The sequence below is a fragment of the Myodes glareolus genome, chromosome 18 (genome assembly GCF_982192425.1).
Source record: "Myodes glareolus chromosome 18, mMyoGla1.1, whole genome shotgun sequence".
Classification (NCBI taxonomy): domain Eukaryota; kingdom Metazoa; phylum Chordata; class Mammalia; order Rodentia; family Cricetidae; genus Myodes; species Myodes glareolus.
Window position 1 is genome coordinate 63,819,379 of NC_142043.1, and position 26,832 is coordinate 63,846,210.

The 26,832-nt window shown below is 51.6% G+C and overlaps 1 protein-coding gene across 4 annotated transcripts in view; it reads right to left on the reverse strand.

Annotated features, from left to right (window-relative positions):
* The window catches only part of Slc37a1 (solute carrier family 37 member 1), a 64,666-nt gene that overhangs the window by 16,225 nt on the left and 21,609 nt on the right, over positions 1-26,832 (reverse strand). For all 4 annotated transcript variants that reach the window (XM_048451285.3, XM_048451288.3, XM_048451287.3 and 1 more), the window contains exons 3-10: positions 21,887-21,968; positions 15,663-15,795; positions 14,997-15,075; positions 12,061-12,196; positions 10,104-10,180; positions 8,841-9,007; positions 5,437-5,474; positions 3,597-3,677 (exon numbers count right to left, since the gene is read on the reverse strand). In XM_048451285.3, coding sequence (XP_048307242.2) covers positions 3,597-3,677; positions 5,437-5,474; positions 8,841-9,007; positions 10,104-10,180; positions 12,061-12,196; positions 14,997-15,075; positions 15,663-15,795; positions 21,887-21,968 — 793 coding nt within the window. The remainder of the gene's footprint in view (positions 1-3,596; positions 3,678-5,436; positions 5,475-8,840; positions 9,008-10,103; positions 10,181-12,060; positions 12,197-14,996; positions 15,076-15,662; positions 15,796-21,886; positions 21,969-26,832) is intronic.

Sequence of the window (26,832 nt, forward strand, 5' to 3'; positions counted from 1 at the left end):
TCCAGAGATAACTCAGGAATGCACCCAACACAAAATTATAAACACACTTAAAACAGTAAGGTTTTTCAAGTGTGTGTGTGTGTATTTGTGTGGTTTTGTTGTTTGTTTAACTCAATCACACAGTTTTCTGCATGAACCTTGCAGATGACAACATGGCTGAACATGCCTGGAGGGGTGGTTTACATATTCTTCTCCATCGACAGGATGTTTTCTGGAAAGAGAGAAGCTAAACTCTAAAACGGCAATGTGGTCACTGAGCTGTAGAACGAGGTGATTTCATGGCTTTGCTAGTAAGAAATTTATCACAGGACCCTGGACCTTGCAAGGAGTTCACAGAGTTCACAGTGGACAAACACTGCCAGGAGTGATGATACTCTAAAATGTACAATCCAGTTCTGAGATTTGTGCCTTCTGATACCAGGGACATTCCTAAGGGACAGAACTCGTGCCCACTGGAGCAAAGCCAAGAGATTCCCAGCTCTGCATGGGGTTTTAAGTCAGAGCAAGGGCAATATGAAAAGGCTTTCCCTGTATGAACCGTGAGTCCTAAGGGCTTAAAAAGGAGTGTTCCTATGTACTTCGGATGAGCCGTGTGATCCAACGGCCACCGATACATTTTATTTGCCTTACCGTACAATAGACTTAAAAAAGAAAGAAAAGAAAGAGAAGAGAGGTGAGGAGAGGAGAGGAGAGGAGAGGAGAGAAAGAGAGAGAGAGATGATGGGGCTGGAGAGATGACTCAGCAGATCAGAGCACTTGCTGCTTTAGTTGAGGACCCAGCCTCAATTTCCTGCATGCAAATGCCTGTAGCTCTAGGGATCCAGTGCCCCCTTCTGGCCTCTGTGAGAACTGCACACACATTTCACATAAATAAGCAGGCACTCAGGCACCCATATTAGATTAAAAAAAAAAGATAAAAGCTAGGTGGCAGGCTTGACACGTGGACAGTCACTCAGCACCGTGTGTGAGCTTGAGACGGACACATCAGCTGGGCCAGGTTCACTGACCAGGAGGACATTTTCACACTGAACCTGTGTTCGATACTTAAGAAGGAACATGAAAATCTTGGGTGTGAAGGGTCACATTCCACTCCTTACAGACACAGGGAACAAAGGGTTGGCACTCACACTGGGAACTGGCTCTTCTCTCATGAATCAAGTCTGGCACTTAGTTTGGGACACTCCCCACTAGTTCTCTATCATACTTGACACTGGTTACTCTGAGACCTCAATCCTGGACTGGCTGAGCCTCAGAACTCTCCGGACAGCTCCAGGCTTCAGGCTAGTTCCTGGGGACCAAGCTGAGAGACCTGCAGGACTTCACAGGCTCTTTCAAACGGAAAGAGGCCCTGCCATGGGTAAGCTGCAGCAAGCCACGAGGCAGTGCAAGGGCAGAGAGTCCACCTGGCCAGGAGAGGGGTTGTCTGTGACCTGGAGACCAAGAAGGCACACAGAAAGCGGACCTACAGGGAATGCCTGGGAGTGTGAAGTGTCCTGCGGCGCCACCTGCTGGGCTGACTGAAAGCTGCAAACTCAGACTGCTCTGGAAGCAGGCACCAGTATACACTCACATAGACTTTGCTGGGAGGAAGAACTGTAAAAGTAAGGTAGTGGTACGTCTTCCAAAGCAAGCAAAAGGGACTGGTATTTCCTTTCAGAGTGAACAAGGGGCTACCAGCTAACAAGAGACAAATCCTGGGGCAGGGGGCTCCTGCCTCAAACACTCAGGAAGCAGGTTCCATGTGTGCTCCAGCCTGAGGGACTGCAGGATGAATGAGGATTCCTCAGCTGAAGCCCTTTGTCCAAGGGCAAAGGTTGTTCCTGCCCGTACACACAGAGACACATAACACACATGCACGCACACACAGGCTACTGCTGTCACCGAAATGCCTCACTTGGATGTGCCTGTAGTCACATTGTGGGAATCCTGTCCTTGGTGAGGTCTGGGTAAGGAAAACACAGGCGAATGGCTTGCCATTCTGATGCTCACATGGGGTCTTGGTAGTGTCTGAGCCCTGGCCAGTCAGAGACACCAACGAGGACAAGTGGCCACGGGGATGGGAATTATGGCCACCTCTAGGCAACCATCATCAGCCCACAAAGCCCACGGGCTCCCTGTCCTGTGCAGCCACACGTGGCCTCTGTATTAAGCCTCGTGTCTGGCACGAGCAGCAGTAAGCAGCACCTGGAGTCAGGCTAGACCGCCCTGGGACAGGGGACAACTGGGGGCTCCTGTCAAGCTCAGGGGACACCCCACTACGCATCCTAACCTGCAGCAGGGGTTGCTCAAGACACCACGTGAGCAGGGCCAGTCCCCACCACAGTCAGCTTGAGTAAGGCTACCGAGCTGCTGTGGTGGCGTCTTGGCAGCAGTGAACAGATTTGCAGAGGGGAGAGGGAAGCCACACGTTGAAGCCGGAGTGGGCCCTTCCAGGTTAGTCACCACAAAGAGCAAAATGTCAGCCTTCACAGTCACCGCGGAGGAGTGTCACGGAGGTGTGAACCTTAATCAAGATGTGATATTGAGAAATGAAACTCAAGTGAGCCGAAATTTCTTGCAGGCACGCCCAACCTCTCGACACTGAGACACAGCACTGTCAGCTACAAAGCCCATATTCAAGATCCGTGCATCGGGGTGCATTCATACTACGCTGGGGTATGGTGCATGCATGCGGCCTCTGGGCTGCAGGGTGGACAGATCTGTAAGCATTTTGGTTAACCAGTCGCAGCCCGCACGCTCTTTAAAGTGCAAAGACCAGGGTGTATGGAATAGCACGTGTCTTGCTCCTCCCCCTTCAAACACCATAAATTTCTCTGGGTGATAAACAAAGTGATAGCATGCTTAGTGCATCGATCCTTCAAACAACCCGACTTCAAAATGAAAAGAAAACGACAATAACTTCAATGACTAAGGTCGAGTCTAAACTACTTCAGAAGGCTCATTCAGTGAACCGTCCGAGGAACTGAATCCAAAAGAAGTTCATGAGGGGAGGGCAGGGAGAAGGGCCGGGTATGGGCAGAATGAATCAGGAACTTAGCACCTTCAGTGTCTTCATCTAGAAAGTGGGGGGGGGAGGGAAGTAAGAGATGACCTTTTATGACATCAGTCACCTTTTCTTAGGCCTGTGACATGAACTCTTTACATCACATTGTACCCCTGCTCGCTGTGTGCTCCCTCCTGCCCTGTGCTCCAGGACCTGCAAGACCCACCTGCCATACAGCTGTGCTGCAGTGACACCTGCTGGGGCCAGCTGGGACAGCACCTGTCTGTCCACCTCTCCACGTGTGGTACCATGTCGCTAGGCCTCTCTCTGCTCACTTCCCACCTGCACCTAACCTTTCAGCCCTAATGACCTTGAGGGGTGGGCTCCTTAGGCTAGCAAACAGCTACTGGATGAGTGAATGGCTTTCAAAGTTGACTGAAGACATGGAAGTTTAGCTGACTATCCAGAGAAAGTCAACAAAAGTACCTCAAAAGCCCTTCAGGAATACAAGCAGACTTAGAGGTTGTCTGAGACATGACAAGGGCGCAGGGTCGGAAGACTGGTCCTGAGTCCCTGCTGCCACCCGAGCAGGCGGAAGCCATGTGTTACTCACCAGAGGTCCATTCTTTTCGCTGTGTGCACTTTGCTTCTGCAGTCTAAACCTGTTTATGCCGTTCTCCGAGACTCTGGAATGCTGGAAGAAAAGCACCTCATCAGAGAGTTCGTTGTACTGGGGCCAAAGAGAAGGCTCAGCGGTTAAGGGCACTGGCTGCTCTTCCAGAGGACCCGGGTTCTATTCCCAGCGCCCACATGGCAGCTGACAACCTTAGTAACTCCAGTTCCAGGGGATCTGATGTACTCGTCTGCCGCCACGGGCAGCACACGCACATGGTGCATATACATACATGCAGACAGATGCTTACACGCTAAAAACTAATACTTTTTTTTTTAAAGGAACACTTCAATCACCATAGAAAAATTATGAGGGAAAAAAATGTGGCAAAAGCTCAGAAATATGCCGCTGTTTCTTGACATCCTGGGACAATTCCAAACACCCACATGGCACCGCGTCACGTAAAGCTCAGAGTTCAGTGATCCCAACACTGACCGCAATCTCGGAACATTTCTTCACCTTTAGAGACAGGAGGCTGTCACTCTGTGCCCTCCCCAGCACCAACCCACTGACTCATTTGTCTCCACAGACGCATCATGCTCTTCTGGCTGCTTCACTAAGGCTCGCCTCACTAACGACTTAGCAGTGACCTCCTTGTCTACTCCAGATGCAGGTCCTGCCCCAAACACAACCTGCAAGCACTTTCTCCCACTCTGTGCGACTGCCTCACTTTGGATGGTACCACCTGAAACACAAAAGTCTCGAATTCTGATGAAGCCTAATTGACATTTTTCCACTTTAGTTCTGCTATGTTATGGCTGATCACCCCCGTGACTTCATGTGTTAAGGCTGAACCCCACTGTGAAACATTAAGAGGGTGGAAATACCAGCTGTTCTGTTCATGGTCTCTGCCCAGCCTCCTGGAGAACCCTCAGGACAGCTGAGCTCTGTGAGACCCCGGGGACTGGCTCAGAGATTAGAGGTTTGAAAAGGAGACGATTAAAATGCATTGTGGCCTTTCGGCCAAGCTCATGTATATGGGGAGAATCAGGCAGACTTGGCCAGCCCTACATTATACACAGACACCTGTAGGTTGGGCCTGGCCTGGTTGCTGTATGTCTGGAGCTGGCTGTGAGGGAGAAGCCACTTCTAGGTTCTAAGACGGCTCGCTTCCCCAGGTGTGGCCACAGTTGTTCAGAGGAACAGATGTTTTCACATGGAAGCAAATGTTCAGGTTCTACTGTATCTAGAGATCGTCACCGCCCGCTCATAATAGAAACATTGTGGGCTCTGTAAGCTTGGATTGACTTTGACAGCACTTTCAAATATCAACCATAGCTACTCTGCCAGAATACAACAGTCTTCCTAGCTTACTTTTGTTTTGGTTTATAAAGTACCAGAATGACCCCGCCCCTACCAACCCACCCCCAGCCCACGGCTGTTGAGCCTCAACAGGAAAGGGCTCTGGCGCGCCCTCTGCTGCACGGTTCAGGCACTGTCCCCAGAGCTGAGACGGCAGGTCTGCAGGCTATCCACAGAAAGGTCCTAACATCTCACAGGGCAAAGGGGACACAGGTTGATGAGGATTTTATGTTGACAGAAATGGGGACCACTGAGGGATATCAGGCCAGGCTGTGGTGACATGTTTCAGGTAGCCTCTGCAGGTGGAGCTGAGGCCTTGGGAGCTGGTCAGCCGGAAGGGCTTGGTGGGTGGTGGCGTGGGCTGAGAGAGATTCTTGTCATGTGTGAAGCTGTGGGCAGCCTCTCCCTTCGGGCAGTGTGGGCTGCAAAGAGCACTAGGCTGTTCTGGAAGGGTAACAGCAGACGGAGCAGCTCTTACCGTGGGCAGGGTGGAGGAACACTTGATGTCCTTTGGATCTGAAAGAGCAAAGAGGGAGACAGGGTGGTTAAGCATAGCCGCCCACGGCAAATGAACCCACCCAGGGCCCTAGGCGGTCCTTAGGGCACTGTTGGCAACAAAACCACTCTTCACCTGGCGTTCCTGATAGGTGAGTGGGTTCAGCGTCTCTCCTCACAGAAACAAAAGAGGGGACTAAGCGAGCAGATGGGTGTGTTTCACGACTGTAACTTTAATTAGGCGTGTGTCCTTGAACTTATGCAATAAGGCTCATTTGAAGAGAACAAGACCCCATCATTTAGAGCTGCTCTCACTAAATAAACGGAAGTTTAAGGAAGAAAGACAGCCCAGGCCAAGGGGCTGGCTGGGGAGGTGAGGGTGCAGCCCTGTTCCCCTCCCATTCTGCCGCTGATTTCTGATGGGCACGTGGCAGCCCGCTCCAGGAAATGCCAGGCCATAGGTGTGGTGGACAGGACTTTGAATATGGTGTGGTAAGTCAGTCTGAGCCAAGGACACGGTGGACCCACGGAGCGGTTAGACCAAACACCGAAGCCCGAGGCTGATGCCAGAACACTGTCAGAATAGCATCTGCAAGGGGCGACAAACTTCTAAGAAATAAAAGTGTGTGAACCAGACGCTTCCCAGGAGAAAACAGAATGCCAGCATTGCAGAAAGGAAGAGAGGGGTCACGAGAAGGTTCTGCTGTCCTGCCACCTGAAACCCATCCAGTGGCCTCCTGGGCCTTGGGTGGTCACTTAGCTCCCCAGGCAAGCAGCAGCTTGTTCCTGAACCCTCCGTACTTTAGAGAGTATGTCTGAGAACAGCCCTGGGGCCTTACACGGTGTCTGGGATGCGGACAGCACTCCACATGGGACATTCTCTGCCTGCCACCCAGGGGAGGGTCCCAGTTATGACAGATGAAGACGCAGGGGGCAAGAGGGTCTCAATTCCAAGGCAGGGAGCAGGGGCAAGCTCAGGTCTTTTTGTGAAAGGTTAGGAGGTGGAGGTGACCTCAGGCCTGGCTGGCACAGCACAGGGGAACCGTCCTTATGAGGAGCACAGCCAAGCCCAGACTGAAGTGCACACAGTTGAACACCAGACCCTGAGACAGTCTTGTATTGAACAGGGAAGGGGGAGGGGCTGGCAAAGCACCATGACCAGGTCTGTGACCTAGGACATGTATGGGGACAAGGCACTTCAGTGAAGTGCCCAAGAGAGGCAGGAGCAGGGGTGGGGGGTGGCTGATGAGGCAAATCAGCTGGTGTCAACTGGGGCCCACATCAGGAGGGCACAGCATGGAAGGAAGGGGGAGAGACATGAGGCAAGCAACACAGTGAGCTTTTAAAAATAGATGGTAGTTGGTTTTCCCTGCACTTGGCAGTGACCACCAAAGGCTGATATACTACATAGAAACAACCCCAGAAACTGGGGAGGCGTGACCACTACAGAGGCCAATCCTGAGACCAGGCTCGGGGCCCCAGCTTTGTCTCTCTCTGCCCTGGCACTAGGATACAGCACTAGCAGTAGCAAACTACCTTCCCTTCCTGAGCCTAGAAGGACTGTGTAGGCAGGAGGCACAGACCAGCTCGGAGGAATGGTCCTGACCACATCGGCTCTAGCCAAACTTCCCAGAGAAACAGGCAACACTAGGCCTGTGGCTCCTGGCCCAGTCAGCCTTCTGCCAGGCTGGGTTGGCCTGAGGAGTGGAGCTCGACTGCCCCAGGGATGAGGAAGAACGGCACCAAGGTCATGGCAGTAACAGGCAAGAAGGACATTAGGTCATCTGGAATGGGGCACAGGATCCAAGCAACCTGACGGAGGACAGTCCTCTCGGTACCGGCCTGTCCATCATTAGCAGGAGTGGGCGCTCATAAGAACAAGGCTCTGGGTTGGTGAAAACAGGGGTTCACTGTTCTGGGTAAGTCTGTCCTAAGTGGGGACGATGCCCTGTCCCCGGTGGAGCTGAATGGCAACATGTAACCCATCTAGCCACTGCCGCACCCTCTGTGCTTCCTCCCATCCTCCTTACCCTGAATGAGCTCCTCCATCAGTTAAAGAAGAGAACACACACCCTGGGGACCTCTAAAGTGGGACAGGGCAGACGCAGGGCCCGGAGCCTCAGTGAGGACAAACTGGCCCTCTCCAGGTAGCTGGTAGAGGGTGACCGCCTGGGGGAGGGGAGGGGACAAGGCCCAGGAAGACAGGTGGCACTGTGGCCTTTCCAAGAACTCCAGTGACTTGCCAGTTAGTTAAGCGGTTGCCTCAGGACAGCAGCCACAAGGCCCTGCCTATGCCACGGTGCACTTGCTGGGGCTGGCCTGCCAGCTTGCCAGCCTGCCAGCCTGCCACTTCCTGGGACTATGGAGGACACTGTGAAATGGGACAAAAGCAGTGTCCCACATCCGTTCTGCTCACAGACCGCACATCTAAGTTCCAGGTCTGAATGTCCCTCTCTGTTTCCACCTACCCAGAGGGCTGGCCCAGAGGCCCACAGCTCCCGAGCTCGGCAATATGGAGGTCACCGAAAAACTAACAAGACTGGTTTGAGCAGTGGGGTGGGGGGAGGAGTGAGAACCCCAACCCACGAATGCAAGTTCATTTCTCAGGTGAGAGAACAGCGTGGAAGCCAGGGTGGGGGCGAGGTCAGTGTGCGCAGACTCCGGGGACTGGAGCCCTGGAGATGAGGGCAGAGCACAGGCTGGGGACCACATGATGCTCCACAGCCATGTGCACTCATCTTGCTTCAAGCAGTGATCTAAGAACTAAATGGCCAGCCTACCTACGAGACCAGAGCCAAGACGAGGGTCAGAACAGCCTGGTTTCTTGACCGCAGCAAGGCTGCTCAAATCTTTCACATGCAGGTTCTCGGCTTTAAATGTTACTTTCAAATTTGTTGAACCACAAGTCTGGGGCTGACGGGAATAGAATGTGGACTTCGTCTTCTCTGAGACACTCTACCTAATAAGATATGGCTTTAAGTCACACCATGGTTTTATGGCATTGCCCGAGATGCAGTTTATCGCAGGGTATACAAGCTGGTAAAGTCCATGCCAGCAGGTGGAGGTGGTTGGAAGGAGCAGGTGCAGCCATGTCGCTGGGCCTGTGCCCTCAGGTGTATGTTCGAGGAGGACCTGAGACTCCCTGGTGATGCAGACACGTGGTGCTGAGGATGGGGATAGCAAGATGAAGGGAAAGGAATTCCCACGGGAGTGACCCAAGAAACTGGGAAAGAGCAGAAAAACTGAGCAAGGCTAGGAGAGAATGGGCTGCTGGGAAAGTCTGTGCAGGGCCGGGGTGAAGACGGGCACCCACAACACTGCAGTCCACACTAACTCGCCCTGAAGACCAAAGCCCAGGTGGCCATTCCTAGGGCCATGTATACTTACGTTCAATGAGAAAGAGAAAGCACACTATTCCCATGGCTGCCACGATGGCCCCGGGCACGATAAATGACAGTCCCCAGCACGTGGACACCCAGTAGCCGGCAATCAAGGACCCCAGGATGTTGCCCACGGATGTGTGGGAGTTCCAAATTCCCATGATCAGGCCTCGCCTACAACACGGCATAATGGGACAGGGAATGGTACAGTCGTGTCAAAATGGGATCTGCACACAAAACTTGAGCAAGAGTGAGAGAGCAGGAGAGCTGGGGCCCAGAGGAGCCAGCATGGCCCCGCAGAGGGTCCGTCTATAGGGGCACAGAGGAGCCAGCATGGCCCCACAGAGGCTCCATCTATAGGCACCAGACTGCAGTTGCTCCAGCATGAGGGCTGGGGCCCAGAGGAGCCAGCATGGCCCCCACAGAGGCTCTGTCTATAGGCAGCTGCTCCTTGGAGACCTGTGCTTTCATTCTGCCTCAGGCTGCATCAGCCTGTAGTCCACCTTCACTCACAGATCCTGAGTCTATGATTCAAAGAGGGAAGGGGGGTTTTTCCTACGATTCCTGGAAGGCTCGGAATTTAAATCTAAGCCTCTACAAACATGGCAGTCGGTTGGCTATCATGGTGACAGAAGCTCACACTGGTGCACACGCCAAATGACTAAAACAGGCTTTCTAAATTGGGCCTCAGAGTCCGTCTCCCGTTTTAGCTTCTCCATATTGGGTGGCGTCTCTATGGTTACTTAACCCCAGCTCCGCTAGGCAGGGACCACAAGTGACTGCACTGTAGTCAGATTGCTAGAGCTGGGCCAGGCCTGCTAATTATGGACTGGGTGACCTCTGCCAACCCCACGGCCAGATGCAGACTCCAATTTAAGAGGCCTGAAGGCCCAGGCGCTCTATGTCACCCAAGTGTGAGGGAAGCTGAGGCCAAGGGCCACACAGCTCTCAGGTGTGGAGTCCAGGTCACAGGACCTGCCTGAGTGGCCAGGGGGGAGGCTGTGCTCTTTAGGTACACGGGTTCTGGAGCTGTAGCCTCACGGGGACTGTAAAGCCCCCATCTGAGAGCTTTCAGTACATTGCGTCCAAGAGGAGCCTCATTAAGGTTCCTGAAATAGACTGGGAAAAAAATGTCTTGAAGCTGAAGGTAATGTGGTCCAGTTTCTATCAGAATCAAAAAAAAAAAAAAAAAAAAAAAAAAAGGAAGAAGAAAGGAAGGAAGAAAGAAAGAAAGGAAAAGCTGTTGAAGAAGGGGCCATGCTTTCCTCACCTTCCTTTTCCAAACCAGTTGCTGAGGCAGGTGACGACGCTGGGCCAGCCTGTGGTCTGCACCAGTCCGTTAATGATCTGTAGGTGGGAAGGGAGGCTCATTGAGGGGAGATGCTGGTCCCTCCCCATCCTCCCTGTGCTGGACTCGCACAGAAGCGACAGCACTCTAAGTCAGTCTCTACCACTAACGGTGAGAAGGAAGTTTTATATTTACATACAGATTAGCTATGAAGTTTAAAATACATACGTAGCTCATATACATAAAAGATACAGAAACACGATCTATTATAAAGTATATATATAGGCCAGGAATGGTGGTGCATGGCTACCATCCTAGCTGCTAAGGAGGCTGATGCAGGAGGACCGTTCAAGGAGCTTGACATCTGCCTGGGTAACACAAGACCCCATTCCAAAAAATAAAATAACACACACAAACACACCACACACACACACATACACGAAAAGCAAAAAAAAAAAAAAAGTCAACTCAAGCCTTACATGGTGGCTCAAACCTACAACTCTAGTACTTATGAGGAATGTTATGAGTTTGAGGTCAGCCTGGGCTACATATGAGACGTGGCCTAAAAAATATGAAAAACAAAGCCAACCCAGCCAGAACCCTCAGCCAGGAACACCCTGACAGGTCGGCCTCAAGCGTTCCAGACTCCTTGGAATCTAAACATTCTGTAAAGCAAGAACTTTTCTCTTCACAGACTGGTTTATAAATGGCAGCAAATGCAGATCAGAAATGGCATGTCTTCGCTGACTGCCCACGAAGAAGGTTCCTTCTCAGAAACCAACGCAGCCGCGATCAACTCTGGCATGTTTTCCTGTTCTCTCCAAGCAGGTGTTGGACCAATACCAGGAGGTTGGCGTTGGTGTCATCAGAACTGAGGCCTTAGCAAAAAGCCCAGCCCGGTGCAGGCTGTCTCACTGGACAGTGGATTCTCCAAGAGGCACAGAGAGGGCGGCAAGCTCCCCCCACCTCCCACCCCGTTGCTGCTTCTGCATTGACAGCTGGGCTTTTGCTAGAGGAGCATGCTGCAACCCCAGGGACTTGCTTTCCTTCCCTGCTAATTCTGTGTGTCATAGTCTGAGGCTTCTGCATCCAAGGAGACAAGGCAGAAGGATCAAATGCATTGTTGGGCCTACAATGGCAGCATCCATACCAGACAGTCAACGTTCTCTAACCAGGATAACACTCACACTGTTAGATATTAGAAATGATCTAAAGACAAATCATCTACAGGAAGATGTGCACAGGATCTATGCGAGTGCTATGCCGCTTAATACACGGGACTTGAGCAGCCATGGGCTTTGCTAGCTCAGGAGTCCTAGAGATGATTTCTCCAAGGATGCCAGGGGTAACCAAGTGCAGGCAAGAACAAATCATGCTTGTCATAAAGTGGCCAGGCTTTCTCAAGCTTGATGGCATGGTCATGAAAAGCCAAACTAAACAAGAGCTGCTTTGGTTTTCTATCGCACCTCCCCGCCCTTGGCCATCTGGAGAAGTCGGGCAGCCCCATTTCCTTTGCTAGTCAATATTTACCCACGGGACTGTGGGAGAGGACAAAAGCCAAGAGGTCCCACAAAGGCTGGGCTCTCAAGGAGGGCAAGCTGGGCTTCTGGTCCCACCCTTGCAAGCCTTCAGCACCTCTGCCCCGGGGCCCTGCAGCTGAAGGTCTCACAGTTGTGTTCTGCTGGCAGTGACTCCTACCCTGGCCACCCCATGGCCTCTATGGAGTGATCATTAAAGCTTCACACCTCATTGACCTGCCACGCTGACAGCTCCTGAAACAGGAAGTAGCAGGCCAGGTGCCAAGGGAGGAGGGCATTCCTAAGCCAGCAGCTGGAGACATGACCTTGAAGGGGCGCTGCTCTGCTCTGCCCCTCACCAACATCTGCTTTGGGACCCGAACCATCCCGTTCCTCACAGTGAACCTGGAGCAGGTCCTTACCTGGGTCACCACGTAGAATCCCAGGCTGTGGATGTTATAGAAATAGCCCAAGCCGAACAGGGCTGTGAAGGCACCACTGGCCAGCATCCCGAAAGTCAGGTAATACCTAATCGGCAGGCGTTCCCCTATTATGCCGCTGAGGGAACAAGGAAAGAGGCAGGCATGAGGAAACGACACAGCACACGGCCAACAGCCACAGCCACGTCTCCCGGATGTCCTGTGCCATGCTCTGTGCGTCTAGACCTCCGAGGCCCACCATTTCCCGGGAGACTGGACAGAATGCTTCTCTGTGGAGCTCCCTCCCTCCCATGGGACCCCTTAGAGTCACCTGTCATAAAAACCACCAACCGCCAAGCAACATAAAGCACCCGTTTGGGGCTCGCGAATACTGCCTCACAAAGCAGGGCTTGCCCTGCTCGTTAAGTCTCCCTTTATATCAAAAACACGCGGCCGGTGTACCGAGCTATTTAAGATGTCAATCATTAAGCTGCAAAAGGGGACTTGAAAAGGGGACCACTGTGACCCCGAGCAAGCAGCCCATTCAATGCGCGGTAACCAAGAAACCTGTGTGAACACACCCACTGGGTGGGTCAGCGAGGACCACACTCCCCTGCCTGGCCAACCATTTCCTGCCACAGCCGCTGCTGCCTGACTGAAAGACAGGTTTTCTTATGTGGTGTGTAAGGCCCATCAAGAGGAGCAGAGCCCCAGTGCTGAGAGCAACAAAGAGGCCCAGTGAGCTGACTTTCTGGAGTCTCACCTTCTTGGGCTGTTTGAGGGGAAAATGAGCTACATCCACATGTTAGGTCGGCTCTGTCGCGGTGATGAGCAGACAGATTCCTACCAGGGCAGGCACAGGATGGGTCGCCATCACCATGACACCATGCCCTATCGCTTCACCCACAGCACCACCAAGGACACACGTGATTTTAGCAGATACAAAAGATCCTTTGTGATTTTTCAAAACTCAATGTGGGCTGGAGAGATGGCTCATTGGTTAACGGCACTATGTTCTAGAGGTCCAGGACCAGAGATCTGGTTTCCAGCACCCATGTCAGGAGGTTCACAACTTCCCGTAACTCCAGCTCCAGGGATGCCCTCTTCTGGCCTCTATGGATGCCTGCGCGCGCACGCGCGCGTGTGTGCGCGCGCGCACACACACACACACACCCCTTTAGAAAATCTAGAAAATTCACAAGTCACACTTCCTTCCACATAACCAGCCCAGGACTCCAACAAGCAGAGAACGTGGGCAGACACCTGCCTGCCTGAGAGCAGCACCCTGGAGAAGGTGTCATTGTTCCCAGGTCCTCTCCAGAACCTGCTTGCCAGCAAGCTTTCCCTCCTGCCCTCACCAAACAGGAGCCATGCAAATGACCTTTAAACAGGACAGTACACCCGGCTAACATGTTCAGCTGAGTGGAACTTAACCACAGGGACTGGAGAGCATTCTAGTGCTCAGGTTTATCTGCTGCGCCTTGCTCACTTCAGAGATTAGGAGACAACTCAGAGGCTGCTAACTTGCCTAGGCACAGGACAAGGGGCTGGATCTTGTGGGCTCCCAAGAGCGTTTGTCACTGGCTACCACTGAGAGGTGTCCTCCAGTATGGCCGCCTGGTGCCACCACCCGGCACCTCCTCTCTATGAATTTAAGGAGCAATTCTGATGGAATGGACACTACCCCACATCATGTCTGACTCACAGAGGACTCACACCCACGCTGCACCTGCTGATCCTGCCAGGCAAGACCTGGGTGCAGCCATCTCCATGTTTCTAGTCCAGCTAGAGTCACGTGACACCCACCACCAAGACTTCAGCGGCAGCTGCACAGTGGGGTTGTGCTGTCATGCCTGCTTGACACGGCACAAAGCCTAGCAGTGAAGTGGCAGGTGTCCGTGCCTCCCTTCTGAGATGTCTGTACGAACCTCACGTCCAACAGAACCCCATTTCAATAAACTCACTGCTGAGCGCCACGAGAAACTACCTTTGCTGATAAAGATGCAACCAGAAACCCACTTTATTTACTAAGCCAGGTTTCCTGGGCCGGGCATCTTTGGAGTGAGGATGGGACTGTGTCCTGGGGTGTTTAGCAAAGCCTTCCATCTCTGCCCACAAGACGATGCTAGCTAGATGCCCTTCCCTTAGCTGTGACAGCTGCAGATGTTCCAGACACTGCTGTGTTCTCTAGCGGATAAAACTGGCCCCAGCCAGTTTAAGCATCATTTTCTAGTAACTGAGGAACCCCTAGCCCTCTGCACACTGCAGAGTGTTTGGATGCAGAAAGATAGACCAGGAGCATCTGCCCCCCAGGAGAGTGTGTGATTGGCAGCTGGTGGAGACTAGGCCCACACCTTATTGCTCTTTGCCAGGCATACCTCATACCCTGGTGCTTTAGCACCCTCTGCCACCATACACACAAGCTGAGCTTCATGTGGCATTTGCACCTGATAGAGGGGGTTGTGTTTACCATTGGCAGGAATGACTTGTCCGGATGCCACCTGTCACAGGGTCTCTGGGCTGGAAAGGGTCTTGATTCCACATGTTGGGAGGCTCTCAGAGAAGCAGTTAAACACGTGCAGGGATTCCCTGAGACTCCCGGGCTCTGGGCTGTCTAAATAAAGTCTCTTGGGATGAAGGCTGTTAAGCCTCTATGGTGTTTTTCCTTAATTCTCCCCAATTCGGGGCCTGAGCCCAGGTTCCCATGCATCCTGTGCATGCCAGGCAAACACCCGACCACCACGTGATCTCTCTACAGTGTTATTTTAAATACGTCAGGAATGACAAAGTCAACCAGTTTTTAGCCAGTCACTCATTCGCTCACTGACCCTGGGAACCTCTGCTACTTCCTTCCTAGGTCCGTCCAATGACAGCAGAGAACATTTTCTGTACTGAAGGGCCCAGAAGACTGGGAGGGGTCAGAGGACGGGCGTCCCTACCTCAGATACATCCCAATGGCATAGGCGCAGAGGAAGGAGTAATCCAGGGCTCCAAGTAGCTGCTGGTAGTTGTTCTTATCTGTGTGGGTTTGAGAAGCAACAGAAGGGCTCAGAATTATTTACTTAGGTTCTAGAGTTGGGCTATAAAATACAAATCCTATATTCTGGAAGTCCCTCCGAATGGGACTCTAATTAAAAACAAAACAAAAAAACATGGCAGCCCAGGTGCTGGTCAGATTCTTGTGAAAGCAAATAATGCCTGCCACCTTTTTTTTCCCAATTTGTCCTTGAATGTGTCCTTCAGACTGGACATAAACCATATTGGCTGTAGTGTGACTTTGCGTTTCAATGTCACCCGGCTGGCTCGTGGTACCCTCATCAGATTTTGCGTGGCAAGCCCTAACCTCCGAGTATGACATGAACACACTGAAGGCTCTCTTCTAGAGACTTACCCGGCACAGACATGCTTATTTAAGGGGTGGCCCCTTTGTAATGTAGGCACTGAAGACCTGGTGGTTGCCAAGTAATGTTTGCTAGGGGACAGTTGTCACCGAAACACATCTTGAGGACGGCAGCACTGTCCTGTCCTGAGACCAGCCAGGCTGTAGGAGCCCGGATGGATGGCTGTCAAGATCCCTAGGCAACAGAACATTTGACTAAACTCACCGAACGGGGCCCAGCCACAGTCGGTCTCGTTGTTCAGGAGCCAGTGGGTGGGGCCATGCCTGGTACTGCTGCTCGGACCATTGAATCTGGGCTCAGCTTCAACCCCAGCAGCACACTGCTTATGGAGTTCGCCCTACAGCAGACAGGGATGGTGGGGCAGATAAAGAATTTATTGGGATGTCTCAACCAGGTAAAGAGGCTTCCCCTCCTCACAGAGCAATGGCTTGTTGATCAGGAGGCCTCTGGTAGGTGTCTGAGCCCACGGGAGTTCCTGCCACAGACAGGTGGCTCCAGCAGTATTTTGCAGTAACTCCACTTCCCACCCGCACAGCCAACCCAAGCACCACCAGCCTCCAGAGGCCTAACAGTAGAGACGGCATCTGGCAAGAAAGCTCCAAGCTGAGGACCGACTGCCAGTCATCCTTGACGGGCTGCCCCAGGGAAAGGAAGGGATTAAGTGCTCGATACCGACAGCCGAATACTGCAGAGGAAGGAAAGAATGAGTTTTCAGGTGCTGCTGGAATAGGACCGAGTCTCCAAACACGACACTCGAAAAATAGTGGAACACAGGCTGCTTGACTTCATCTCCATGAGTTCAAGTACAGAAGAGAGACATGCTTGTGGATGAATCTTATGGCTACTTAGTAGGGGATGATAGGGTCTGGCATAGAGGGCTGGAAAAGTTCCACCTTAACTTAGATGCTGGGTCCTCAGGTCAGAGGCAAAGATAGGTCAAACCAGATGATTAAGATGAATCACTTTATTGTGCACAGATCATTCATACATATATATATGTGTGTGTGTGTGTATGTGCATATATATCACAATACACATATGTGATATGTATATATAATACACACATATATACATATATACATAAATACATACATATATCAGCAAGTCAGGTGGCCAACAGTCCAGCAAGCTGTATTAGGATGGAGGTGCTTGACAGGTGGCGGAGATAGGGAGGGAATGCCGCAGCCGGCAAGTGTGAGGAGAGACTCTGAGAACAAGTCACACAGTGTCCTGCCTTGGTTTCCCCATCTGCACACGAGGCTGCGGCTCACTTAAAGAACTGAGATTGTGAGACCGAATACCACACTTTCTACACAGTGTGTGGGATGGAGCCACCCAGAGGAGGAAGCCACACTTGCATCAGGAGTAGGCCCGGACCATCTCCTGGGGGGAACCGAGGAGTGGGGAACTCACTTTTTTATATCTGTGAACTCACACTTGTCTTCTGCACTAAATTTCATAAAGGACCTGTGTCACACAAAGCTCAGATGAAGCAGCCCACCAGGTATGGGTGAAGGTGGCAAGGAGGACCTTCTGGTCAGGGGGAATGTCCCTCAGGAGACAAGGAATTCTTCCAGTGTCCTGGGGCCAGATCCTGAGAGTCATAGGGCCTGGAGGCTGGTACAGAAAGTTGGCCTTGCTGTTGCATCAGGCAAGCAGCCACTTGGCCACCATGCAGGTGGCAGGCTCGTCCATCTCTATCAGGACAGGGTGGCTACTGTGAGACAGGTTATCTGAAAGGCTTCCTTGGTCATCCTGGCTGGACACAAGGCACAGCATGGCACATTGACATAGCTTCTGTACATCATTGGCTTGGCTTTGTGCATAGCTCTGTGCTGTTAAAAGCTGACTTAAGTGTCACCCCAAAGCTCACCACCTTATGAACTGATTATCTTCTTGCAAGCTTCCACTGGCAGCACTGATAGGCCAAAGAGGCTCTGACCTCTCTGTCATGCCGGATAGAATTTGGTCACTTGGACCTTCCCCACTCAAGCTCCTGGCTGCCGCTGCCAGGGCTGCTGAGTGTGTGTGTGTATGTGTGTGTGTGTGTGTGTGTGTGTGTGTGTGTGTGTGTCCCAATTCTACCACCAAGACCTCAGTTTTCTGACTACTTCATAGGTGTGAATTCCCGATTCCCCTACTATGCTCTTTCTCAAGGACACTGCACCTAAGGGGGCGTCTCCATTGCTGCTCATTGATGACAGTCGCAGGCCTGGAGGATCATCTGCAGGACTAAGCGAGTATGCTAGCCTTGCATGGAAGTGAGGAACATGCATTCTATAGGCCATACTCAGAATAGAATTCTGGGACTTGACCTGCCTGGGGAACACCATCCATGGAAACCAGAACAGATTAGAAATGATCCAAAATCTTCCATAAGCCACAAGAGAAGTTTTCAGGTCCTGCCCAAGGTGAGCAGCACCCAGCACCCTGGTTAGTTAGGGTCACAGGCTCTTGGTCATAGACAGGTATGGGCTGGGATCACAGACGACTGTGGCTGCTTGTAACTGATTGATCTCAGTCACATCCCCTGGCCACCAACGCTGAAGCCAATAGGACAATGGCTGGAGTCCCAGGGTGGCTGAAGGATGGACTTTACACAGAGAGCACCACCCACGTCCTTGCCTGCCCCCGGGGCCAGCATCTGGAGACTGATTTCCAGGGTGCTAGGGCATGGCTCCAGCAGTTAACCTCCAGGCTCCCTGGACACCATAATCTCACACCCCCTCCCAGCCTTTCATGTCAGAGATGCCATCTTTGCCTCTCCTATAGCCCCGCTGGGAGGCTGCCTCCAAAGGATGAAGGATTCAGAGGCCATTTAAATAAGCCCATCAGTTTTCAGTAACATTGCTCTATTTTAATACTCCAACGACGTCTGTTCTGAAGACCAGGTGTTCGGTGAGGGGCACGGCAATTAAGCAAATTGAAGCCACATCAAGCGATTCTTACATTGGGCTGCAGTGAAACATACTAGGCTCCCACGGGCTGATTGCCAAAGAGGCATTTTGGAGAGAGGAACACGGTTTATGTCAAAGCAGACCTTTGCAAACATTTACAGGATTATCTTTCAGCAAGCTACACAGAAAAAATCTATCAGCTTGTTACAGCAATTGGTTAATAAGAACTGATCAGGGCTAGGAGATTAGCCTCGTCAGTTAAAGTATCTGCCTTGTGAGCAGGAGGGCTCTGGAACCCATGGGGGAGGGGCTGGGTATGGTAGTGAGTGCTTTTAATCCTAGCACTGGGGAGGCAGAGACAGGCATATCTCTAAGCATGGATGGCTAGACAGTTTAGCCAACTTGGTGAGTTCTAGATCCGCGAGAGACACAGACTCCAAACAGGATAAAACAAGACTTAAGGATGACACCTGAAATTGATCTCTGGTTTCTGCATACATGTATGTACCTATGTGTGCATCAAGATACACACGAACATGTATGCTCACACGTGCATGCTCATACACTCTTTCTCACACACAGAAAAGAACTGACCAGTCAAAAGAGTATGTCAGGGCTGGTGCAAACAGCTCAGCAGGCAAGGGTGCTTGCTACAAGCCTGAGGAGCCAGGTAGAAGAGACCCAACTCCCACAGGACATCTTTTGACCTCCCGGTGCACACTCCCCATACATAAAGAAATAAATGTACTTAGAAAGTTACAAGGACCAAAAGGACAGTGGATCCTAGCTACAGGTGTCCTAACTTTTTACTAAAATGTTCCCTGGGAATCTTTACATCACCAGCACTTGGGAGGCAGAGGCGGATCTCCGAGAGTTCGAGGCCAGTGTGCTCTACTTGGTGAGTCCCAGGCCAGCGAGGGGCACATCCTGAGACCTTGTCTATAAAGGAAACTTCAGAAAACAGCTTCCTTGACGGCTCTGGCCCTTCTGACTTCTGTTTACTGTTTGCCCTGGGGTTCCTACCATTTTCATTTCTGTGCACAAAGAGAACCGTTTACACACACTCCAGGGAGGGACCCTGCAAAAGTAATTCTCTGAGGAACCAACTATTTACAGGTTCTGCTCTGGCCCAGCCTGGAGGAGAGCCCCCCAAAGTTCCCCTCCACGTGGACACAGACCCCATCTGTCTACCAGCCAGGGAAGACATCTGCCTCAAATAAAGATGGCTACAGGTGGAGGATCATGGGAAGGGACAGCATTGTTCTCCCAGCCCTAGGTTTATCATTGTGTTTTTAAAGGCACATTTAAAAAAAAATCAGAGAAAAATAAAAGTAATCAGTGATGATTCAGGACAAGTGTAGCCCTGATTGACCCAGCAGCACTTGAAGTGAGTCATGATCACTGGCGAAACCCAGCTCAGTCTCAGTCGCCAGGTCCAAGTCCAGCTTTGTTAACAACCTTCCGGGAAATACAGACTGCAGATGGTGACTCATGGGGTCCCTGATAGAATCATTCCCATCCCATTTACAGTGGGAGCTGCAGCGAGTGCATGCTTTCCAAAGTTCAGTAACATCTACATCATACGTGCAGACAGTCTTGTCTGTATCAAGACAAGAGGCAAAGCAGCCTGCAGGACTCGGCAGAAGGCTAATCCATACACAGGGACACTGGAAAGTCTGGGCGGTAAAGGGAACCACACGAGATGCTGACCATATGCAAGTAGTTAGCTGTCTTGGAGATTCCAGGCCAGCACTGTCAGGAACAGAGACCCAGGGCTGGAGAGATGGCTCAACAGCTAAGAGCACAGACTGTTCTTGCATAGGACCCTGGCGTGGTTCCCAGTACCCACATGGTGGCTCACAATTGTTCATAATTCCAGTTTCAGGATATTTGGCATCCTCTTCTGACCTCTGAGGGCCCCAGGCATGCGTACAATAATATATATCCACACATGTAGGCAAAACATTCATACACATAAATAAAAATAGATAGGCCTTAAAAAATAATAGAGACCCTGGGACCAGAGGACCAATGTAGAAGACACTAACATGAGCTCACTTACTCCCCATGATACCCCAAGGGCTGCCATGAGGTCCGCATTAGACAGTGAACACAACAGACCATTGGTTAGGGGATTCTGGCTCAAAACAAGACCCCTCCTCAAGAAACTCAGAGGCTCCAATGGTGACTTAAGGCAAGGAGAGTATGACCTTGGACCTGTTCACACCCTTCCTGGCAAAACCCCTCCCGCTTAGCAGGTAGAATCCAAGGGTCAGAAGGTGCCCCAGAGACCCTCTGATGACCAGCCCCAGAACACTCACCAAACCTGTCATACAGGCAATGACTCTTTGGTGACACCCCACCTTCAACCCTGGTACTGGAGGTGGTCCCTCCCTCACTGTGCAGGCCCAATCTTTCCAGCTGAGTCCCTGAAGCCCCAGGAAGGCTCCCTGACTTTGTTTGACCCCAGGTCTTCAGGGCTCACTCAGGTCCCTGCAGGGGCAGCCTGCCATTTGCCTTCTGTGATGTGTCGCTGTCTAGGGCCACTGAGGAATTTCTCTAAGCAGGAAGAGACAGCATTCAAATTTCCAGGGCTGGTCACTGGGGCCCATGTCAGAGCCCTTGTCACACGTCATACACAGGAGCTTTTAATGCCACTGACTGCTTTCGTACCCCCCTCAGGTCTCTTTGAAACCTCTCTTAAAAGTCTCCGAGTGTTTTGTTTCCATGGCAAACTCCTGGCTACCAGGAGCCAAGGAAAAACTCTGGAACCTTCTTAGTAAATGAACATGCTGGAAAAGGTGCCCAGGCGCCCAGGGGCAGCAGGCCCCTACCTTGTCTCCAATGCTGGGAGCCCTTCGAGGGCAGCTAGCCCTGCTCAGCTGGAAGGTCACAGTACCAGAGTCCTGGACCAGGTCCCTACTGGCAGATGGAAGGCAAGTGCATCACAGAGCCATAAACAGGTGGGTCTTGGCCCAAGGCAGCAGCCTTGTTTCTTCTACATCAGTCAAAGCTATTCACTCCTGCAACTGGCCCACAGGTAAGGTGGGTGAGAAAACACCCACTTCCTCCCTAGTTCTGATGTCAATAGAGAGAGAGGACTTGATGTCCAGTGAGACACCTGTCCCCGGCCCTTCCCCTGCTCTCCCATGTACACTCAGTGTGTGAGCCGCAGAGAGAACCAGGCAAGGGGTCAAACTGCACCAAGTGTTGGAGCTGCTTGGGAAAGTGTTTAAGATGGGATTTGCCAGGAAAGAAAACCAGACAACATAAATATTTAATTAACTTTGGGGATTCTGGAGCTGTAGTTAGATAGAGATGTGCCCCTGAGGGGATAAAGCATGAAACACTGTAAAGAGCTGAGTTTCTGAAAAAGGAAAATAAAGCAAGCCACGGCAAAAGACCCTAAAAGGAAGATGCTGGAATAAGCAGCCTCTAACAATCTCCCGGCCCTCATCCTTCTGCTCTCCGGCTCCCGGAGTCCCCAGTCTTCAGGTAGATTACCGGAAAGCCCCATGTGTGATCTCTTACCTTCACGATGCTGATGGGCTTTCGGGACAAGTGGAAGCTTGCGTACAGCAGGAATGTCAGCAGGAAGATGAAGGCCCGGTACCTGGAACACATGTAGCACACGGGGCACGAGAGGTGTCACGCTCCGTCGTCTGCGCATTAGCCACGCACCAACCCCACTCACAATCTCATGACAGTCTCAGGACATTAAAACACTGCTATCCCTGATTGTAAGCCCTGTAGAAGCTGGGGGACGCCGACCTCTTCGGCCCCAGCCTCCGCTCTATCACTCTGTCCCAACAACAAACAGTTCTCAGTGGATTCCTCCTAGGGCTCTGTAATTCAAGGCATGTTTGCCAGCCGTCTACCCAGTAACAAAGGCAGAGACCATGGGTTGAGGGTTCTAGCCCCTACATGGACCCCACAGGCCCTGTCTCCCATTCAGTTCATTTGCTTGAGTGACTCCCTGCACCCAGAGAAACCCTTTCTTGCATTTGTCACTTACTTCAAAACCCACGGAGCCAGCCTGCTTGACAAGAACATAGAGATGCTGGGGGAACAAGTCTCTCCTCTGACTACATTATTTCTGAAACCATGAACCCCAAGAAGTGAGAGTCTCCCTAGGATGCTCATGCCTGGAGAAGAGCAGGGCTAAAGCCTGGGCCAGTCAGGGGAAGAGAGCTGGTGGCCCAGTGAATGAAGCTGCTTGCTACCCAGCCCGATGACCTGAATTTGAACCCCAGAACGAAGGAGAGAATCTATTCCTGCAGACTCTACTCTGACCTTCCACAATCCATCACGACAGGAGCAAACCCATACCCGTACACACATAAACGAAAGTAATAAACAGATGCTTTTTTAAAAAAAAAATTAGAGGCTAAAATTAGCATTCCCAGACTTAAACAAAGGCTCTGGTTAAGGTGGAGGAAGGAGGGGGGGGTCACTCTGTGGGAAAGAACCCACATGTAGAAACCGGCTTCAGAATACGGAATCGTCTGAGCTCTCTTCTCCCTGGGGAAACCGAGTGGAAAGTCCACAGGACACTCTTCCCAGCCCACAAGGTGACAAGAAGAAAGTAAACCTGTGAAATGCAAACAGAGTTCATCCCAGCACTCAGGAGACAGAGCTGGGTCGGCCCCAGCAAGGGACGAGCTGCATCTCTGTCTCTGAAAACCTCCCTGGGGCAGAACAGGTTCTCTTCATCCTTTGGCCAAAGCTGCTAACGTGGCCCATGCCTGAGCCTGAGGCTGGTTATGAGCCACCCACTAACCTCCGCAGCGCCATTTCCAGCTCCCAGCCAGGCTCTAGCTCCTCCCCAGACACTTTCTTCCAGTGCACAAGGCAGGGCAGCCTGGGCATGGGTTTCCCTTCAGAGGCTCTCGGTTGGACTCAGGAGCCTGGACACCTCCCAGTGATCACTGCTTAGGGCTGCCTGACTAAGGCTCTACAGAGTAGAGGGAAGGATGATTCAGTGGCCTCAGGCTTTCTGTCAACCCCTTGCCGGAATTGAAACTCTCCCGTTGTGATGATAAGGGATGAGGAGGGCCGGGCCCTGACAGACTACATTCTTCAGTCCTCACTAGGTTTCAGTCAAGGCGAGGAGGACAGACCGCTCTTTCCACCAGGCCCCTTTGCAGGCGGCTGGAGAAGGTGGTACAAAGTGTGCAGGCAAAGGGGTTCTTCGGGACAGCCCACACTCCTGCTGGTGAAGCCATAAATGGACTCTTCTCAAAGAGAGAGCCTCATGGAGGCAGGGCTCACAAGCCTGAGGGTTGGAGTCAAAGGTCAATGAAGAAGAACAGGCAGGATTTCCCAAGGCAGAAAAGGAAGCCTTTATCTACAAGTCCCGTGCTGCCCAGCCTACTTCCTCAATTTCCAAAGTCACCCTTCTTCCTTTAGGCCTCAGCTTCCTAGAGGACCTGGGATGTGGGAAAGGCAGTAGTTGCAGACTTCCACCCAGGAGGGTCTACAAGTAGCAGCGGCTCTCTGCTAGTGGCCATCTGTCCCCGCTTGGTCTCTGGGAGAAGTGGGTCCCATGCTTTCACGGAAGAGCAATCCTGGTCTATGAGACTGAGGTCCCTCAGGTTTCTTCAGGAGCCCTTGTTCTACCTGCCAGCTTCACTGTCATCCTCTTTTTTGTTTTTGTTTTTTTGAGACAGGGTTTCTCTGAAGCTTTGGAGCCTGTCCTGGAACTCGCTCTTGTAGACTAGGCTGGCCTCGAACTCACAGAGATCCGCCTGCCTCTGCCTCCCGAGTGCTAGGATTAAAGGCGTGCGCCACCACCACCACCCATGGCTTATCGGTATCCTCTTCACCATTCACAAAACTGAACCATTTTGCATGGACAGGAGCAGGGCTTCTGTGCATCAGTTCATTCAGAAATAATGTCCTGACGATGTCATGAGTTAGTATGAGGTCTTGTCAGGTTTGGATGGCCCTGACTCAACGACTGGTGTCCTCTTAAGAAAAGAAGATGTTGGGAATGGGGCTGCATGCCTTTAATTCCAGAATTTAAGAGACAGAGGCGGGTGGATCTCTGTGAGTTTGAGGCCAGCCTGAGCTACAGAGAGAGAAAAAGCACACAAAGAGGGGGACATATGGCAAGAGAGAGGAGAAAGAGAGAGAGAGAGAGAGAGAGAGAGAGAGGGAGAGAGAAGCATGACGTAGCTAGCTGGCTGGCAATGCAGTAGCACAAAGATCTGAAGGAAGAAAGGAAGACATCCCTGGAACTGTCAGGCGGCCATGACCCTGCTGCACTTTAAAGTTTGGATCCTCAGCCTTTCGAACTGCAAGGGACTCGCCTCTGTGTTTTGAGAACCGGGTTCATGGTGTTTTGTTTCGGGAGAGGAGCACAACTTTGGTTTTATGTGATGCTATGGTGGACCTGGGGAGACAAAGTAAACAAAGAGAAGCCAACAGCCCCAGCGTTTTCTCTCCAGTGCCCTCCGCTTATGCGGTTACGACAAATAGTACATGTCAATACAAGAATCGAGCCTGGGTTAACCCCGAGTTTCTAGCAAAAAAATGCACATCTTATCAATGCCAGCTTAGGGTCCGGATGCACTCCCAGACTCTCCTCGGGGGTATCTGCTATGGTTCAGACATGCCCAACTATTTGACATTGTAATACAACACTGTCATCTATTTAACTTGAGAACCATGCAGTTAAGTTACAATAACCAAAATACACACATACACACACACACACCACACTCCACCACCACAAAACAAACAGACAAAAAAAACCCCTCATGGTTTAAGACAATCTATGATTTTGTGTTGGACTGTATTCACTGCTATCCTTGACTGCCAATCCCATGTATGGATGGCTCCAACATTTGGTTACTAGCTGGAAGTGCTGCTTTGGAAGGTGGTAAAACCTTTTGGGTAGGGGTCTTAGAAATAGATGTGTGGGGAGGGGGCCTCGAGGCTTACGGACTGGCCCTACTTCCTGTACCCCGGAGATCAGAGCAAAGCAGCCTCGTGTTTCTGTCACAGCAGCCCACAGCAGCTTCCCTCGCTGCACCGAGGGACTGTACCTTCAGACACGCACAAGAAGCCCTTCCTCCCTTAAGCTGTTTTTTTGAGGGTCACAGAGATGAGACGAGTAATTAATACAGTGTCCTTGAGTGTCACGATCCTCAGAGAAGCAGTGGCAGCCACTGTGGCATCATCTGGTCTTGGTTGGGTGTCACTTGCCTCAGCCACATAGGGACTCAACAAGTGCTTTTTTAAGAATTACTCATCAGTGTGGCTGGTTTAGAAACGAATCCTAACCCTTGCTGAACTCAGAAACCACACAACCAGATACGGAAGGAAGGCCATGACTTTGTCAGCGCCTGGATCAGGAGACAGATGTCATTGAGATTGGCACTGGTCATTTAAGACACCGCCTGCCTTGGCAACTGGACTGTTTTCCACACTAAGTAGAGAATAAGAATCTTGAAGAAGCATGCACGAGATGATGGAGAGGGTCCTGGCTACCAGGCCCCTGATCCCAGAGGCTAGCCCTGAGGAAGGAAGCACGGTCTTGTCCAGTGACTCACAGGTTGGGACATCTGTGAGGATGCATCAGGGTACTTTTCTCAGTCAGGGGGCCACCATCTGCTCCTAGGATCAATTATTGGAAGTCTCAAGTTGTTCTAGATCTTGTCAGCAAGCAACAGTTCCTTCATGTTATACTCATGGCATTCCCACCCAACTTCTGCTGCTCCTGCCAGCCGAGGCATGAGTGTGTCTCTGAGGCCCTGATTCCTGTCAGTGGGAGGAGGCACACACAGACCCCGAGCCGGGTATGCAGACCAGCCACACACAGAAGGAGATCAGGATCTAGGCGTGCATACCTGCTCTGGGCCTCTGGGGTCCCTTCTCATTCCACCGCCTGCAGTGTGCATTTGAATTGGTCTTAATTATAAGAACCTGAGTCAGATCTCGGGTTAAGTGCTGAAAGATCAGGGAAGTAAAGGAGCCAGCCATTAGAGAGACCTTTTACTCTACTGAATCCTCGGGTTGAAGGGGGCAAGATCCTGTGTCCACAAATCCTCAGGCTGACCGCCTTAAGCTTCTGTCTCCTCCTGCCTTATTATATTCCTCTCTCTGCCCAGCCATATCCCTTCCTGTCTCCACCTCCCTAGTGCTGGGATTAAAGGTGTGAGCCACCGCCGTCTGGCTCTGTTTCTCTTTTAGACCGGATAGACCTGTGTAGCCCAGGGTGGCCTTGAACTCAGAGACCCCTCTGACTCTGCCTCTCAAGTGCTGGGATTAAAGGTGTCTGTCACCACTGTCTGGCCTCCATGGCTAACTAGTAGCTCCGCACTCTGATCTTCAAGAAAGCTTTGTTAGATCACAAACAAAATATCACCACAACCTCCACACATCTAGTCCCTCCTCCTCCTCCCGCCACGGCATCTTCAGCCCCTTTCTTCCCCAGCCGCACCTGCCAAAAAGGCTCCGTCTGACTTTCTAGC